Genomic DNA, 14,883 nt, shown 5'->3' with positions numbered 1-14,883 from the left:
TGGGGAATTCCTATGCCGTTTTTATCAATGAACTTCTATGTGTATTGCCGGACCGGCAATGCATTAATAGCCGCGAGTAGTTTTAAATGACTTTTTTTCCTTTGAAATGTCATTTTGCTGTCAGACTGTTCTAAACACAGGAAACATGCGCCCCTTTACAGGCATACTATAGACATCCCCAGGTATGAAATTTAAAGGGATATTACACTTTTATTGTTTGACTTTAAGCATTATTAAAATCACTGCTCCTGAAAAAACGTCCGTTTTTAAAACTTTTTTTTGCATTGATCCATGTCCCCTGGGGCAGGACCCAGGTCCCCAAACACTTTTTATGACAATAACTTGCATATAAGCCTTTAAAATTAGCACTTTTGATTTCTCCCATAGACTTTTAAAGGGTGTTCCGCTGCATTCGAATTTGCCGCGAACACGCCAAATTGTTCACTGTTCGGCGAACTTGCGAACAGTCGATGTTCGAGTCGAACATGAGATTGACTCGAACTCGAAGCTCATCCCTACTCCTCAGCTACATCTTCCCCCTCCAGCAAGAACAGTGGTCAGCATAGTGCATAGAATGCAGGAAGGTAAAAAAAAAACCTTCAACTTTTACAACCACTTTAATGAGTATATAACCCAAGCAGTGCAAGGGTTTAAGGGTTTTTTTTAATTCCTGAAGTTCAGTCTTAATGATGGAAGAACATCCTGTAGCTTCTACTAGCGCTGATCCTATTCTGGAATCCCTTAGAGGCCCTAATTATTCCCAAAAAAATTTTGGACACACACCCTCTTCAAAGACAACCTGAACGAAGACTGGGAAACTCCTGATAAACTATTCACACCTAACCCTAGTTATGAGGACCAACCTGCTCCCTTCCCCTCCAACAATAGCTAGAAAGGAGAAGCCTGACTGATAACTGCAGCTTGTCACATCACTGAGCACTTTTCTGAGATAAGCAGCACCAAGAAGAATCCAGAGAGAGGGGGTGGTGCATTTCTCTTGCAGCTTCTTGTCTCAGGAAAGTACCGTGACAAGCTGTAGTCAGGGGTGTTGCTAGGTGGCAAAAAAACAGGGGCTTCAACCCGAAGTCTGAGCCCAGCACCGGGGGGGTCTGTTACCTGACGTGCACTGACCTACCTGACATACATACACTGACCTACCTGACCCACACTGACCATTACACTGACCTACCTGACATACATACACTGACCTACCTGACCCACACTGACCGTTACACTGACCTACCTGACATACATACAATGACCTACCTGACATACATACACTGACTCACACTGACCTACCTGACCTACTTGATCCATACTGACCTACTTGACCCACACTGACCTACCTGACCCACACTGACCTACCTAACATACACTGACCTACCTGACCCACACTGACCTACCTGACCCACACTGACCTTTCTGACCCACATTAACCTACCTGACATATACTGACCTATCTGACCCACACTGACCTACCTGACCCACACTGACCTACCTGACCCACACTGACCTACTTGACATACACTGACCTACCTGACATACACTTACCTACCTGACCCACACTGACATACACTGACCTACCTGACCCACACTGACATGATACACTGACCTACTAGACATGCACTGACCTACCTGACCCACACTGACCTACCTGACCCGCACTGACCTTCCTGACCCACACTGACCTTCCTGACCCACACTGACCTCCCTGACCCACACTGACCTACCTGACATACACTGACCTACCTGACATACACTGACCTACCTGACCCACACTGACATACACTGACATGATACATCGACCTACCAAACTTCAGGTGACGTGACCTCCTCCTCCTGCAGCTCAGCCATAGCGTGTGGCGCGCCCGTAGAGTAGACAGCAGGCCCAGGCACTCCAGGCAGCCAGAACTATGACACACGAGAGGAGAGGAGAGCCGCCCGAGTGCCGAGTGGGGATCCTCTCACAGTGGCACAGTGGCCGCATTGTAATTCCTGCCTTCTGGAGCCTGCAGTGCCTATGATGGATGTCACACATTCCGCGGTCCCCACATTGGACCAGTGGGATGTCCATCATAGGCGCTGCAGGCTCCAGAAGGCGGGACCTGCTATGTCACTCGGCCCAGCTCGGGTCAGATCGGTGCCTGCTCGGGCTCAGGGCTAATAATAGAACTGTGCATACCCGGGGCTTTTTGGGGACCCACTCGGGGCTCCAGCCACCGTAAGCCCCCCTGCCGACACCACTGGCTGTAGTTATTAATCAGCCATCTCCTTTCTAGCTGTTGTCAGTTTAGCCACAGTGGGGTGAGGACGATCAATATGGAACAAATACATATGTACTCTATCCCTTAGGAGGCAGAACTGTGAAACAATTATAACGATAGATCTTTAGGGTTATATTTCCAAACCAGATTCAATATTTATAAGGCAGAACCTTCTTTCAAGCTCCCACACAATGTGGGTAATAATTATTCACAAAACCAACAATTCCACAATTCTGCTTCCCAAGATATTGGTGCCTTAAAGTGAGCATATTCTTGCTTGTGCAATGCAGACCAACAAGCACCACCCCCCCAATCCTCCATCAGCAGCACATACTCACCTCCCCTCCCCTGTCCCCGCCACCCTGCTCAGTTCCCAGCAGCAGAAGCCATATAAGCTCCGAGTCCTTCAAGCTGTAATATACACTCTCCCCATATGACAGCTCTGGTACATGCTGATTGATCCAGCACTGCCACATGGAGTATGTCACATGTTCCTCCATACCTGGAAGTACAGGTTGTCTGCAGCCTCTGGTGGGGAGTGAAGTAAAGGTGAGTATGTGTGGTGGGGGAGGAGGGGATTGAAGAGAAGATGAGTATGGTATCTGACATCAGACAGGTCATGGCTGGCTCGCCAATAATGACATGTTTTTCCCTCCACAGGACCGGAGTAGAAGTTCCAAATACGGGAGAATAAATGTGTGACGGCGCGCCCCCGGGTGGGTGAGGAGGTGACTCTTGTAGCGTACATTGAAGAATGTCAGGAAGACAGTGCGGAGTTCACCTGGTATACAGGAATGTTTCCTATTGATGGAGAAATAGAGAACAGACAGGACGTTGCCGGCTGTATATCCACCATCCGAGGAAGGACTCATATTTTCCTATTAATGGTGCTAATCTGACCATATGAGGAGGAGATCGGAGGAGGGACTCGTATCTTTCTATTAATGGTGCTCATCTGACCATATGAGGAGGAGATCCAGGAGAAACTGAAATCTTCCTATTAATGGCGGTCATCTGACCATATGAGAAGATCTGAGGAGGGACTCGTATCTTCCTATTTCCTAAGAGACTCTTCCTTTTATCTGGCTGGGTGTGTGTTGTCTGGGTGGGGGATGGACATCTACCTCTGGACTCGGCATCAGATGCTCAGAGACAAGTCAGATCTCCGGCTCTGTGTACTTCCATATCAGTGACAGTATTGAAGCCAGAGGATCAGTATGACAGAATGAGGAGTCATTGGATCTCTCCGGGGATCTGATGGATATTCAGTGAGGACATCTTCTGTATTGTTATTGTGACACTTCAGTGTAATGACCGAATTACATTTTATATCACTTTACATATGAAAACTTTCTCTGCTGGTTATCTGAGTGTCAGAGAATGTGGCTGAATGGTGAAATCAGGCTGTAGGAGTTTCCTCCCCCAGGAGCCCCACAGTCAGGACACCCCATAATGTATATAGAGCTCAGCTCCTCCCACACATTATATAATCTATATGAAAAGTGGCCCCTCCCACACATTATATAATCTATATGAAAAGTGACCCCTCCCACACATTATATAATGTATATGAAGCTCTGCTCCTTCCTGCCCCTCCCACACATTATATAATGTAAATGGTAGGAATACCGTGCTAACGGAATCGTAACAATAAGCAGCAGCATACAGTGCAATCACACCAAAATTCAAAAATTATGTAAAAAAGTTGCGATAAAAATTGAAATTAAAATCCATAACAAAAGACATCAAAGGGGAAATTGAGTCCTTCAAAAGCATAAACACCACCACCGTGCACCTATAGACAATAGTGCTAATCCACCGTAGTTGTTGATTCAGCTTACCAAATGGCAAGCTTAAAAAGGCAAGTGGCTATAGCCCAGCCAAGGCCTTTAAGCTTGCTGCCGCTCCCGGTGTTCAGATGGCGGGGGGGTAGCTCACTCACGGTGTCCACATATCCACATATTCCAATGGAAACCCAGGTAGCTCAGAGGAAAGAAAGACTGGCCATAGTGTAATACCCTCCAAATATTTATTGTAAAACATGTAGTCACTTACATTAAAAATAGCAGAGTTGCGCAAACAAAAGCCGGCCGGCATACAAAATAAACGGAGCCCATTCTCCTGCTCCGAAAGCGTGGTGACATCAGTGCGTCACCACGTCATACATTATATAATGTATATGAAGCTCAGCTCCTTCCTGCCCCTCCCACACATTATATAATGTATATAGAGCTTAGCTCCTTCCAGCCCCTGCCACACATTATATAATGTATATGAAGCTCAGCTCCTTCCGGCCCCTCCCACACATATAATGTATATGAAGCTCAGCTCCTTCCGACCCCTCCCACACATTATATAATGTATATGAAGCTCAGCTCCTTCCGCCCCCCCCACACATTATATAATGTATATGAAGCTCAGTTCCTTCCTGCCCCTCCCACACTATATATAGAGCTTAGCTCCTCATGGCCCCTCCCACAAATTATATAATGTATAGGAAGCTCAGCTTCTTCCGGCCCCTCCCACACATTATATAATGTATATGAAGCTCAGCTCCTTCCGCCCCCCCCACACATTATATAATGTATATGAAGCTCAGTTCCTTCCTGCCCCTCCCACACTATATATAGAGCTTAGCTCCTCATGGCCCCTCCCACAAATTATATAATGTATATGAAGCTCAGCTTCTTCCGGCCCCTCCCACACATTATATAATGTATATGAAGCTCAGCTCCTTCCGCCCCCCCCACACATTATATAATGTATATGAAGCTCAGTTCCTTCCTGCCCCTCCCACACTATATATAGAGCTTAGCTCCTCATGGCCCCTCCCACAAATTATATAATGTATAGGAAGCTCAGCTTCTTCCGGCCCCTCCCACACATTATATAATGTATATGAAGCTCAGCTCCTTCCGGCCCCTCCCACACATTTTATAATGTATATGAAGCTCAGCTCCTTCCAGACCCTCCCACACATTATATAATGTATATGAAGCTCAGCTCCTTCCTGCCCCTTCCACACCATATATAATATATATATAGAGCTTAGCTCCTTCCGGCCCCTCCCACACATTATATAATGTATATAGAGCTCAGCTCCTTCCGGCCCCTCCCACACATTATATAATGTATATAGAGCTCAGCTCCTTCCGGCCCCTCCCACACATTATATAATGTATATGAAGCTCAGCTCCTTCCTGCCCCTCCCACACCATATATAATATATATATATATATATATAGAGCTTAGCTCCTTCTGGCCCCTCCCACACATTATATAATGTATATAGAGCTTAGCTCCTTCCGGCCCCTCCCACACATTATATAATGTATATGAAGCTCAACTCCTTCCAGCCCCTCCCATACTATATTTAATGTATATGAAGCTCAGCTCCTTCCTGCCCCTCCCACACAATATATAATATATATAGAGCTTAGCTCCTCATGGTCCCTCCCACACATTATATAATGTATAGGAAGCTCAGCTTCTTCCGGCCCCTCCCACACATTATATAATGTATATGAAGCTCAGCTCCTTCCTGCCCCTCACAATATATAATATAGCACTAACTCTCGGTGGAGCTGCTGGTTTAAAGCGGGCTGTTACCTTCACTCTCGATACCTCTGTTTCACCGGCACTGGGTCTAGGGTTCCGTTGAGTTCATCTCTGGACGATATAAGCACCAACCACTTGAGTAGGTTTTCCAATGCTTTAATGAACAAATAAAGGAAGTAGCAGGAAAGAGGCAGAAGGAAAGCTGTAGGGAAGCTCAAATACCTTTCCTTAGTATTCTTTAGTACATTATTAGGAATTGAACACTTGTAGTTGAATGCACTCCCCTTGTGGGATTCAATCTTTGCCCGCCTGGATAGGCCTCTCTCACTTGTCTAGCAGCCAGTACATAGCACGAACAAAAGTCTCTGCCACAGACTTGTTTGGAATAAAACCCGTACGATCCTCTGCCACAGGATGTATTGGTTTGCGATGAATGTCAGACACAGTACTTGAACCTTTAAGCCAACCCGGCAGTACTATGCAGTAAGATTACTTCAGGATACATCCTCCAACCGAGTCACCAGGCCCCTCTCCAGACCAGCACTCTGCAGGATCCTTCCATCATGGGTCCTACCCTGGGATCTTCTCGGTTGTCCAGCTTCTTCACTCAGGATAGACAGCTCAGGGCCATTCCTCTGCTACCGTGGTAGGCCCCAGACAGGCTTCTGGGCCCACCCACGCGCCGCAGCGACGTGGGCCTTCGGAACGGAGGACCACGAGGTGGTACTCTTAACACATACCTGTCGGCCAGGAGGGCCAGCAGGTGGCTGAAAACGAACCCCTAAACATGGCTTCTGTCCCATAAATACCCTCTCCCAGAATGCAACTCGGAGGACCACCTCCACCGAGTTGTCTCCGGCACAGAGGAGCACTCATACGCTTCAACACGTTGCTTTTCCAACACCAGCACATGGTGACAACGACACCCACCGGCACAGTGTGGAACTACACACAACTTAGCCAAGCTGGAACAGAGGCAAATCTAACTCCCTCTAATAAGCGACCCACGGGATTTACCTATCAGCAGTAGATTCAAAATCTACCAGCGCTACATACTCCCCCCAGTACAATAGACGTTGTCCTCAACGTCTGACAAAACTAATGATAACTCCCAAGCCTGAGAGCAGGTATTTGAGCTTATAACTTGGATTTGGGTAAAGAAGAAGGAAAGACAGTATAAAGACATTTTATGTTCACATCCGTAAACAAAACCATCCTATGACTGTACATAACCCCCTATCTATCTTAGCTGAAAAGCCTAAGAGCTTGATAGGAGATCAAATGGTTCCTGAAAAGGAAAACATATTAAACACACATGCGACCTATACAATTTCAGGAGCAAAGTCTCATTTGAAAAAAAATGAAACTCTCTTCCCATTATCTACACCAGAATAATCTTTAGGAGTCCATCCCTATATATACATTTTTTTTTAAATGAAAGAAATCCGGCTAGCAAAAAGAAGTCCTTGGATTTGAAACACTGAGATGAGTATTCAGATCTTGACCACAAAGATCTCTATATACTGACACTACCTAACTAACTACCCCAAAGTTCTTTTGTCCATAATTACCAATAAAACCGGGGATCTGGCAATGTCAGTGTTTTTCCCAGTTTATCCACTGTAGTGATGAAATATACAACGTCATCTTTTCCGGGCCTGCAGATGACCACTCTGTCAGCATAGATGTGCCAACCAAAATTCCAGTGCATAAAACATCCACTGAAACGTTCATCCATCTTAACGGAACATCCAGTCTTTCGGAAAGGCTTAGGCACAGACAAATAGTCCCAAACAGCTTCACTGTACCAAAGCTCCCGGTTAGCTTCAATCACTTGCATTATGTCCTGGGGAACATAAGGGAACTTCAAACCATACTCTAGCTACATGCTTATTCAACATTCTCCGCAAACGTGCAAGTTTCGGTAAGGATCTATTTTTCCCCATACCAGGAGGCACACATGAATTCAATGACTTGCTCACCATTAGGGATGAGCTTCGAGTTCGAGTCGAACTCATGTTCGACTCGAACATTGGCTGTTCGCAAGTTCACCGAACAGCGAACAATTTGGGGTGTTCGCGGCAAATTCGAATGCCGCGGAACACCCTTTAAAAGTCTATGGGAGAAATCAAAAGTGCTAATTTTCAAGGCTTATATGCAAGTTATTGTCATAAAAAGTGTTTGGGGACCTGGGTCCTGCCCCAGGGGACATGGATCAATGCAAAAAAAAGTTTTAAAAACGGCCGTTTTTTCAGGAGCAGTGATTTTAATAATACTTAAAGTCAATCAATAAAAGTGTAATATCCCTTTAAATTTCGTACCTGGGGGGTGTCTATAGTGTGCCTGTAAAGGGGCGCATGTTTCCTGTGTTTAGAACAGTCTGACAGCAAAATGACATTTTGAAGGAAAAAACTCATTTAAAACTACCCGCGGCTATTGCATTGCCGACAATACACATAGAAGTTCATTGATAAAAACGGCATGGGAATTCCCCAAAGGGGAACCCCGAACCAAAATTAAAAAAAAAAAATGACGTGGGGGTCCCCCTAAATTCCATACCAGGCCCTTCAGGTCTGGTATGGATATTAAGGGGAACCCCGGCCAAAATTTTAAAAAAAAAATGACGTGGGGTTCCCCCTAAATTCCATACCAGACCCTTCAGGTCTGGTATGGATTTTAAGGGGAACCCCGCGCCAAAAAAAAAAAAAAAACGGCGTGGGGTCCCCCCATAAATCCATACCAGACCCTTATCCGAGCACGCAACCTGGCAGGCCGCAGGAAAAGAGGGGGGGACAAGAGTGCGGCCCCCCCTCCCTCCTGAACCGTACCAGGCCACATGCCCTCAACATTGGGAGGGTGCTTTGGGGTAGCCCCCCAAAACACCTTGTCCCCATGTTGATGAGGACAAGGGCCTCATCCCCACAACCCTGGCCAGTGGTTGTGGGGGGCTTATCGGAATCTGGAAGCCCCCTTTAACAAGGTGACCCCCAGATCCCGGCCCCCCCCCTGTGTGAAATGGTAAGGCTACCATTTCACGAAAAAAGTGTCAAAAATGTTAAAAATGACAAGAGACAGTTTTTGACAATTCCTTTATTTAAATACTTCTTTCTTCTATCTTCCTTCATCTTCTGGTTCTTCTGGCTCTTCTGGTTCTTCTGGTTCTTCCTCCGGCGTTCTCGTCCAGCATCTCCTCCGCGGCGTCTTCTGTCTTCTTCTCCTCGGGCCGCTCCGCACCCATGGCATGGGGGGGAGGCTCCCGCTCTTCTCTTCTTCTCTTCTTCTTTTCTTCTTTTCTTCTTTTCTTCTCTTCTTCTCTTCTTCTTCATTTTCTTCTCCGGGCCGCTCCGCAATCCATGCTGGCATGGAGGGAGGCTCCCGCTGTGTGACGGCGCTCCTCGTCTGACAGTTCTTAAATAACGGGGGGCGGGGCCACCCGGTGACCCCGCCCCCCTCTGACGCACGGTGACTTGACGGGACTTCCCTGTGGCATTCCCCGTGACGTCACAGGGAAGTCCCGTCAAGTCACCGTGCGTCAGAGGGGGGCGGGGTCACCGGGTGGCCCCGCCCCCCCGTTATTTAAGAACTGTCAGACGAGGAGTGCCGTCACACAGCGGGAGCCTCCCTCCATGCCAGCATGGATTGCGGAGCGGCCCGGAGAAGAAAATGAAGAAGAAGAGAAGAAGACATTTGTGGCAAATCATGCCCAGCCCTTCGATATCTCCGGCGGTATAGAGAACAAACCTCCCCTGCAGCTTCAGACGAATACCGGTATCTGTAAGCAGGGTTCCGATCAGCACAGTACTCGACACGGTGCTCGCAGGAACATTCTTGGTCCCATAATTGGCTGCATCACTGAAAAAGACATGGCCACACTCTGATCTTCTCAGCATGATCACGAGGCCTCTCTTCTTCTCTGGCACCAAACACATACACGCATCCCACGCAGTATCAATTAGGGTAGGCTCCTCCCACTTGTTCTTTTGATCACGTACCTCCCGGGCTTTCACTGGCGCCCACTGCCTACGCAGTCAGAAATAAAGTCCTGCAACTTTTAACCTCTTCTTCTCCTGAGAAATTGACAAAGTCCAGCTCTCACCGTAAACTCCCGGTGAAACACCTCTCCAGGTTGCGAGAATTGATGGCCAACAAATCCCGGACGAGCCCCACATATAGCACTAACTCTCGGTGGAGCTGCTGGTTTAATGGTTACCTTCACTCTTGATACCTCTGTTTCACCGGCACCGGGTCTAGGGTTCCGTTGAGTTTACCTCTGGATGATATTGGCACCAAACACTTGAGTAGGTTTTCCAATGCTTTAATGAACAAATAAAGGAAGTAGCAGGAAAGAGGCAGAAGGAAAGCTGCAGGGAAGCTCAAATACCTTTCCTTAGTATTCCTTAGAACATTCTTTGGAATTGAACATTTGTAGTTGAATGCGCTCCCCTTGTGGGATTCAATCTTTGCCCGCCTGGATAGACCTCTCTGACTTGCCTAGCAGCCAGAACGTAGCATGAACAAAAGTCTCTGCCACAGACTTGTTTGAAACAAAACCCGTACGATCCTCTGCCACAGGATGTATTGGTTTGCGATGAATGTCAGACACAGTACTTGAACCTTTAAGCCAACCCGGCAGTACTATGCAGTAAGATTACTTCAGGATACATCCTCCAACCGAGTCACCAGGCCCCTCTCCAGACCAGCACTCTGCAGGATCCTTCCATCATGGGTCCTACCCTGGGATCTTCTCGGTTGTCCAGCTTCTTCACTCAGGATAGACAGCTCAGGACCATTCCTCTGCTACCGTGGTAGGCCCCAGACAGGCTTCTGGCCCCACCCACGTGCCGCAGCGACGTGGGCCTTCGGAACGGAGGACCACGAGGTGGTACTCTTAACACATACCTGTCGGCCAGGAGGGCCAGCAGGTGGCTGAAAACGAACCCCTAAACATGGCTTCTCTCCCATAAATACCCTCTCCCAGAATGCAACTCGGAGGACCACCTCCACCAAGTTATCTCCGGCACAGAGGAGCACTCTTACGCTTCAACATGTTGCTTTTCCATCACCAGCCCATGGTTACAACGACACCCACCGGCACAGTGTGGAACTACACGCAACTCAGCCAAGCTGGAACAGAGGCAAATCTAACTTCCTCTAAAAAGCGACCCACGAGATTTACCTATCAGCAGTAGATTAAAAATCTACCAGCGCTACTTAATATATATATATATAGCTTAGCTCCTTCTGGCCCCTCCCACACATTATATAATGTATATGAAGCTCAGCTCCTTCCGGCCCCTCCCACACATTATATAATGTATATGAAGCACAGCTCCTTCCAGCCCCTCCCACACATTATATAATGTATATGAAGCTCAACTCCTTCCGGCCCGAATATCGCAAAAGTTCGAACCCGAATTCCAAACCCCATTGAAGTCTATGGCACCCGAACTGAAAAATCAAATGTCCCCAATTTTGAAGGCTTATATGCAAGTAATTGGCCATAAAAGGATATGGAGGTCCTGGTACTGCCCTGGGGGAGATGTATCAATGCAAAGAAAAAAGAACTTTTAAAACAACAGTTTTTACAGGAGTAGTGATTTACTCATGTGAAACAATAACGTATTTTTGCCTGGGGGCTCCCCTTAGTTTGCCTGTAAAGTGGTGCATCTGTACCATGTATAGAACCTGCTGCAGCAATAATGACATTTATAAAGAAAAGAAAATCACATTAAATTGATTTTCCATTCAAGCTTTCTTTATTTTGTAAGCAACGGCTTGGGGAGCCAGTCTGTATGATGAGGCCACAATGTAGTGCACGGGGAAAAAGATTAGAGATTTTTTGGATAAATTCTGGTCTCTTCCACAGATTTTGGTTGGAAATAACAACATTTTGCACCACAGTGAGCAAGCCTTATGTGAAGACGCCAAATTATAGTACACTCAGGCCAAGATTAAAATTTTTTTTTTTAGATACCGTAAATTCTGGTGTCTCTTTTGCAGACTTTGGATAGAAGTAACAGGTGTGGAAAAATTGGTCTTTGGGTGTCGGTGGCGCCATTACACCATAACCCTATAGAGCAGTGATATGCAATTAGCGGACCTCCAGATGTTGCAAAACTACAAGTCCTATCATGCCTCTGCCTCTGGGTGTCATGCTTGCGGCTGTCAGAGTCTTGCTGTGCCTCATGGGACTTGTAGTTCTGCAACAGCTGGAGGTCTGCTAATTGCATATCCCTGATATAGAGGCACTCTTGGTGAAAGCAAGAACTGGCCTTGCTGTAAAAAAAATTATTTTGATGCCCCTGTCACACAATTGCAGAATAATTGCCAATTCTGACTCCTCCATGCCTGATGCTGGGGCTATGGCAGGAATAGCTGTGGACAAGGAGGCAGGTTTTGCCACTCTGGCAGCTGCAGGGGACAGCACACTTGTCTCTGCTTGTGTGAGGAGGATGAGGAAGGTTTAGTAAGCCAGTCCACCACTTCCTCTGCATGCTGTGACTGCATAGCACGGGCAACATCACTAAACAGAGGGATTATTACCCAAACTTAAAGTGGATGTAAACTCTGACATGGCTACCTTTATACATACCTCACTTATTTAATGATACATAAGTGATTAAAACCTTTTATCTATATATGAATCAACCCATGAAATTAAGAACGAATGATATCTGTTCGAAAAGGGTAACAATCTAATTTATTTAAACTTACTATTGTACAGAAAAGAAACTTGTGGTAATATGAGATTAGCAACTATAACATAAATGATACAACCTTAAAAACAACAATGTTACCAATGATAATAAATATTGCTATAATGGTCATACCCATGCTATCAAGAGATTAATAAGGTATTAAGGCCAAATCCTACGATAGAAAAGGTTACAGGAAAGAAAAGAGACAGATGATAATGGAGATACATTGTATAGAGAAGTCTTATGTAACCATCCTTCATCTAGACCGTCAGCACAAGAGAATGGACAGTGATCTGTGCTGCAATATATACACTTGTAACCCCCCCTCCTTCCATATGCCAAAACTGCTACATTGAGTCAATGGGGGTGGGGGGCTCTCTTACCAGCTACCATATCCTGACCAGGTTATTCCTGTTCCCTTCACACCTCCCACCTCCTTTGAAGTGACATTATTGTACTATCAAATGGTCAGATAGCCACTCCAGATAACATTCCACAGCAGGGCAAGATGTCTCTGTTGATTCCAAACTAGGGTTCTCAAACTATAGTCACTGAAAAGTCACTGCAAGTAACATTAATAATAAGGTCCATCACCTTCAGAGCCCAAATCTCCACCACAGTCTCCCCTGAAGTTCATTCTTGAACTTATGTCCTCCTTCAATGATTCTGTACCCACCCACAACAGCCCAGAAGCCCCGACCCTTCCCCACCACCACTGCGGCCTCCTCTTCCTTTCTTGAACACACCGGAACTCCTCAAGGCTTAAGACAGTAAAGAAATCCTGGTGCCTTTGAGACTTCACATCCAAACCATGAGTGTCTGTACTGCAATGTTTCATCGCCCCTCTGCCTTGGAGGAACAGAACTCCAACATTGATGGCGGGATCCTGGCATATCTAGTCCTGTATCTTTGTAAGACCATGTAATGGTTGCATCGATTGGATCGGACCGCGAGACAGCACTTTTCAGCATGGTGAAGGAAAGTCCAGGAAAGTCTTATTCGTGACACATTTATCTTAAGAAATAACTTGGTGGTCACTGCTTCTTCAGGTGGGGTCGGGTGGGCCACCAGACAGTCGTGCATGAATACAAACAGAGAGAGGAGAACATTAGTGTACAGATATTGGAGAAATGCTGGACAGGAGCAGAGTGTTGGCCATTAAGACTAAATACTCCTAAAGGGTGTAATGTGGACGAGTAGAGTGGGTTCCCCACAGGGTACAGAGTCTGAGCAACAGCCAGTATCATCCATGGCCCTTGATGGTAGGGATAGTCAATACTGTCTGTTATTGCCAGGTCCCTGGGTTCACCACACCTGCTCACGGGGCTCAGGTTAAGGCAGTAGGTAGACTAGGGGAGGTGGAATTACATTAAGACATAAAACTGGATGTCCAGGGATACTTTAGTTAAAATATGGTACTTGCGGGCAGGCAAAGTCTTTTTTTAAAGAAAATGATATGACTGATGTCTTAGTTACATTATCTTGAGAAGATAAATGATAGAAACCAAAGGAAAAACTTAGAGAGCATAATATTAAAGAAGAAAAAGGAATAGAAGAGAGGTGAGTAATGAAAATGAACAGGAAAAATAGTGGGAATAATAATGAAAAAAAGAACAAAAATCGGAAAAAACTACAGATTGAACGCTGCTCCAACCAAGACTGTTAAAGAGTCTTGAATCTGTATTTTAAAAAAATGAATACATAGGTTAAAAAAACATAATAAAAAAATAAAAACAAAAGAACAAAACAAATGTTTTTCAAAAAAAACTCCTCTCCCATTAACAGTATTTTTGCAGGTCAGGTACACAGTTATTAACAACAAAAGGGAGAGAAAAAAAAAAATAAAAAAAAAAAATGATTGAAACTTTTGGAATTTAGGTAAACCTGACTGCACTTTATTACTAAAAATTGAAGAGGCTTATCCCTGGAACAAGAAAAATATAGTTCTAGGGTCCTCTCTTAAATGCGCAACTTCTTTGTACTGGTCTGGATTGGATATGGCTTCCTCAGAGATTTGTTTCTGAGTTAGTGGCCTTTCTGTTCCTTGAGAGAAGATACCTTGTTGAGGTACACATTCTCATAGCTTTGGCATTCATTCTCCTGATAGTAACGCACATTATTACCTGCATCAGGAAAAGCAATAAGGCTGCACAGGTTAGGACAACAACCGGGTGGAGCAAAATGTTTAGGAAAGCTGTAGCATTCGGACTATACCCAAATAAACTTTCCCAGCAGGAAATCTTAGCATCTGCGTCTAAAGCGCGGGATACTTGGATCAGTCTATTTTGATCATGGGTGAGTCGTATGGTGGCTTGTTTTTCAGCATCTCCTAGTACATTTAATATTTCATCCTGTTGTCCGAA

The 14,883-nt window shown here is 45.6% G+C and overlaps 1 protein-coding gene across 1 annotated transcript in view; it reads left to right on the top strand.

Moving 5' to 3' along the window:
* The window catches only part of LOC141111801 (hemicentin-1-like), a 236,467-nt gene extending 232,854 nt beyond the window's left edge, over positions 1 to 3,613 (top strand). The window contains exon 11 of the mRNA XM_073603936.1: positions 2,925 to 3,613. Coding sequence (XP_073460037.1) covers positions 2,925 to 2,935 — 11 coding nt within the window. The 3' untranslated portion in view covers positions 2,936 to 3,613. The remainder of the gene's footprint in view (positions 1 to 2,924) is intronic.
* The last annotated feature ends 11,270 nt before the right edge of the window (positions 3,614 to 14,883 follow it).

Source organism: Aquarana catesbeiana, linkage group LG11, assembly GCF_042186555.1.
Source record: "Aquarana catesbeiana isolate 2022-GZ linkage group LG11, ASM4218655v1, whole genome shotgun sequence".
Classification (NCBI taxonomy): domain Eukaryota; kingdom Metazoa; phylum Chordata; class Amphibia; order Anura; family Ranidae; genus Aquarana; species Aquarana catesbeiana.
The sequence above is the reverse complement of the archived record's forward strand: the minus strand, read 5'-3'. Positions and strand labels throughout refer to the sequence as shown.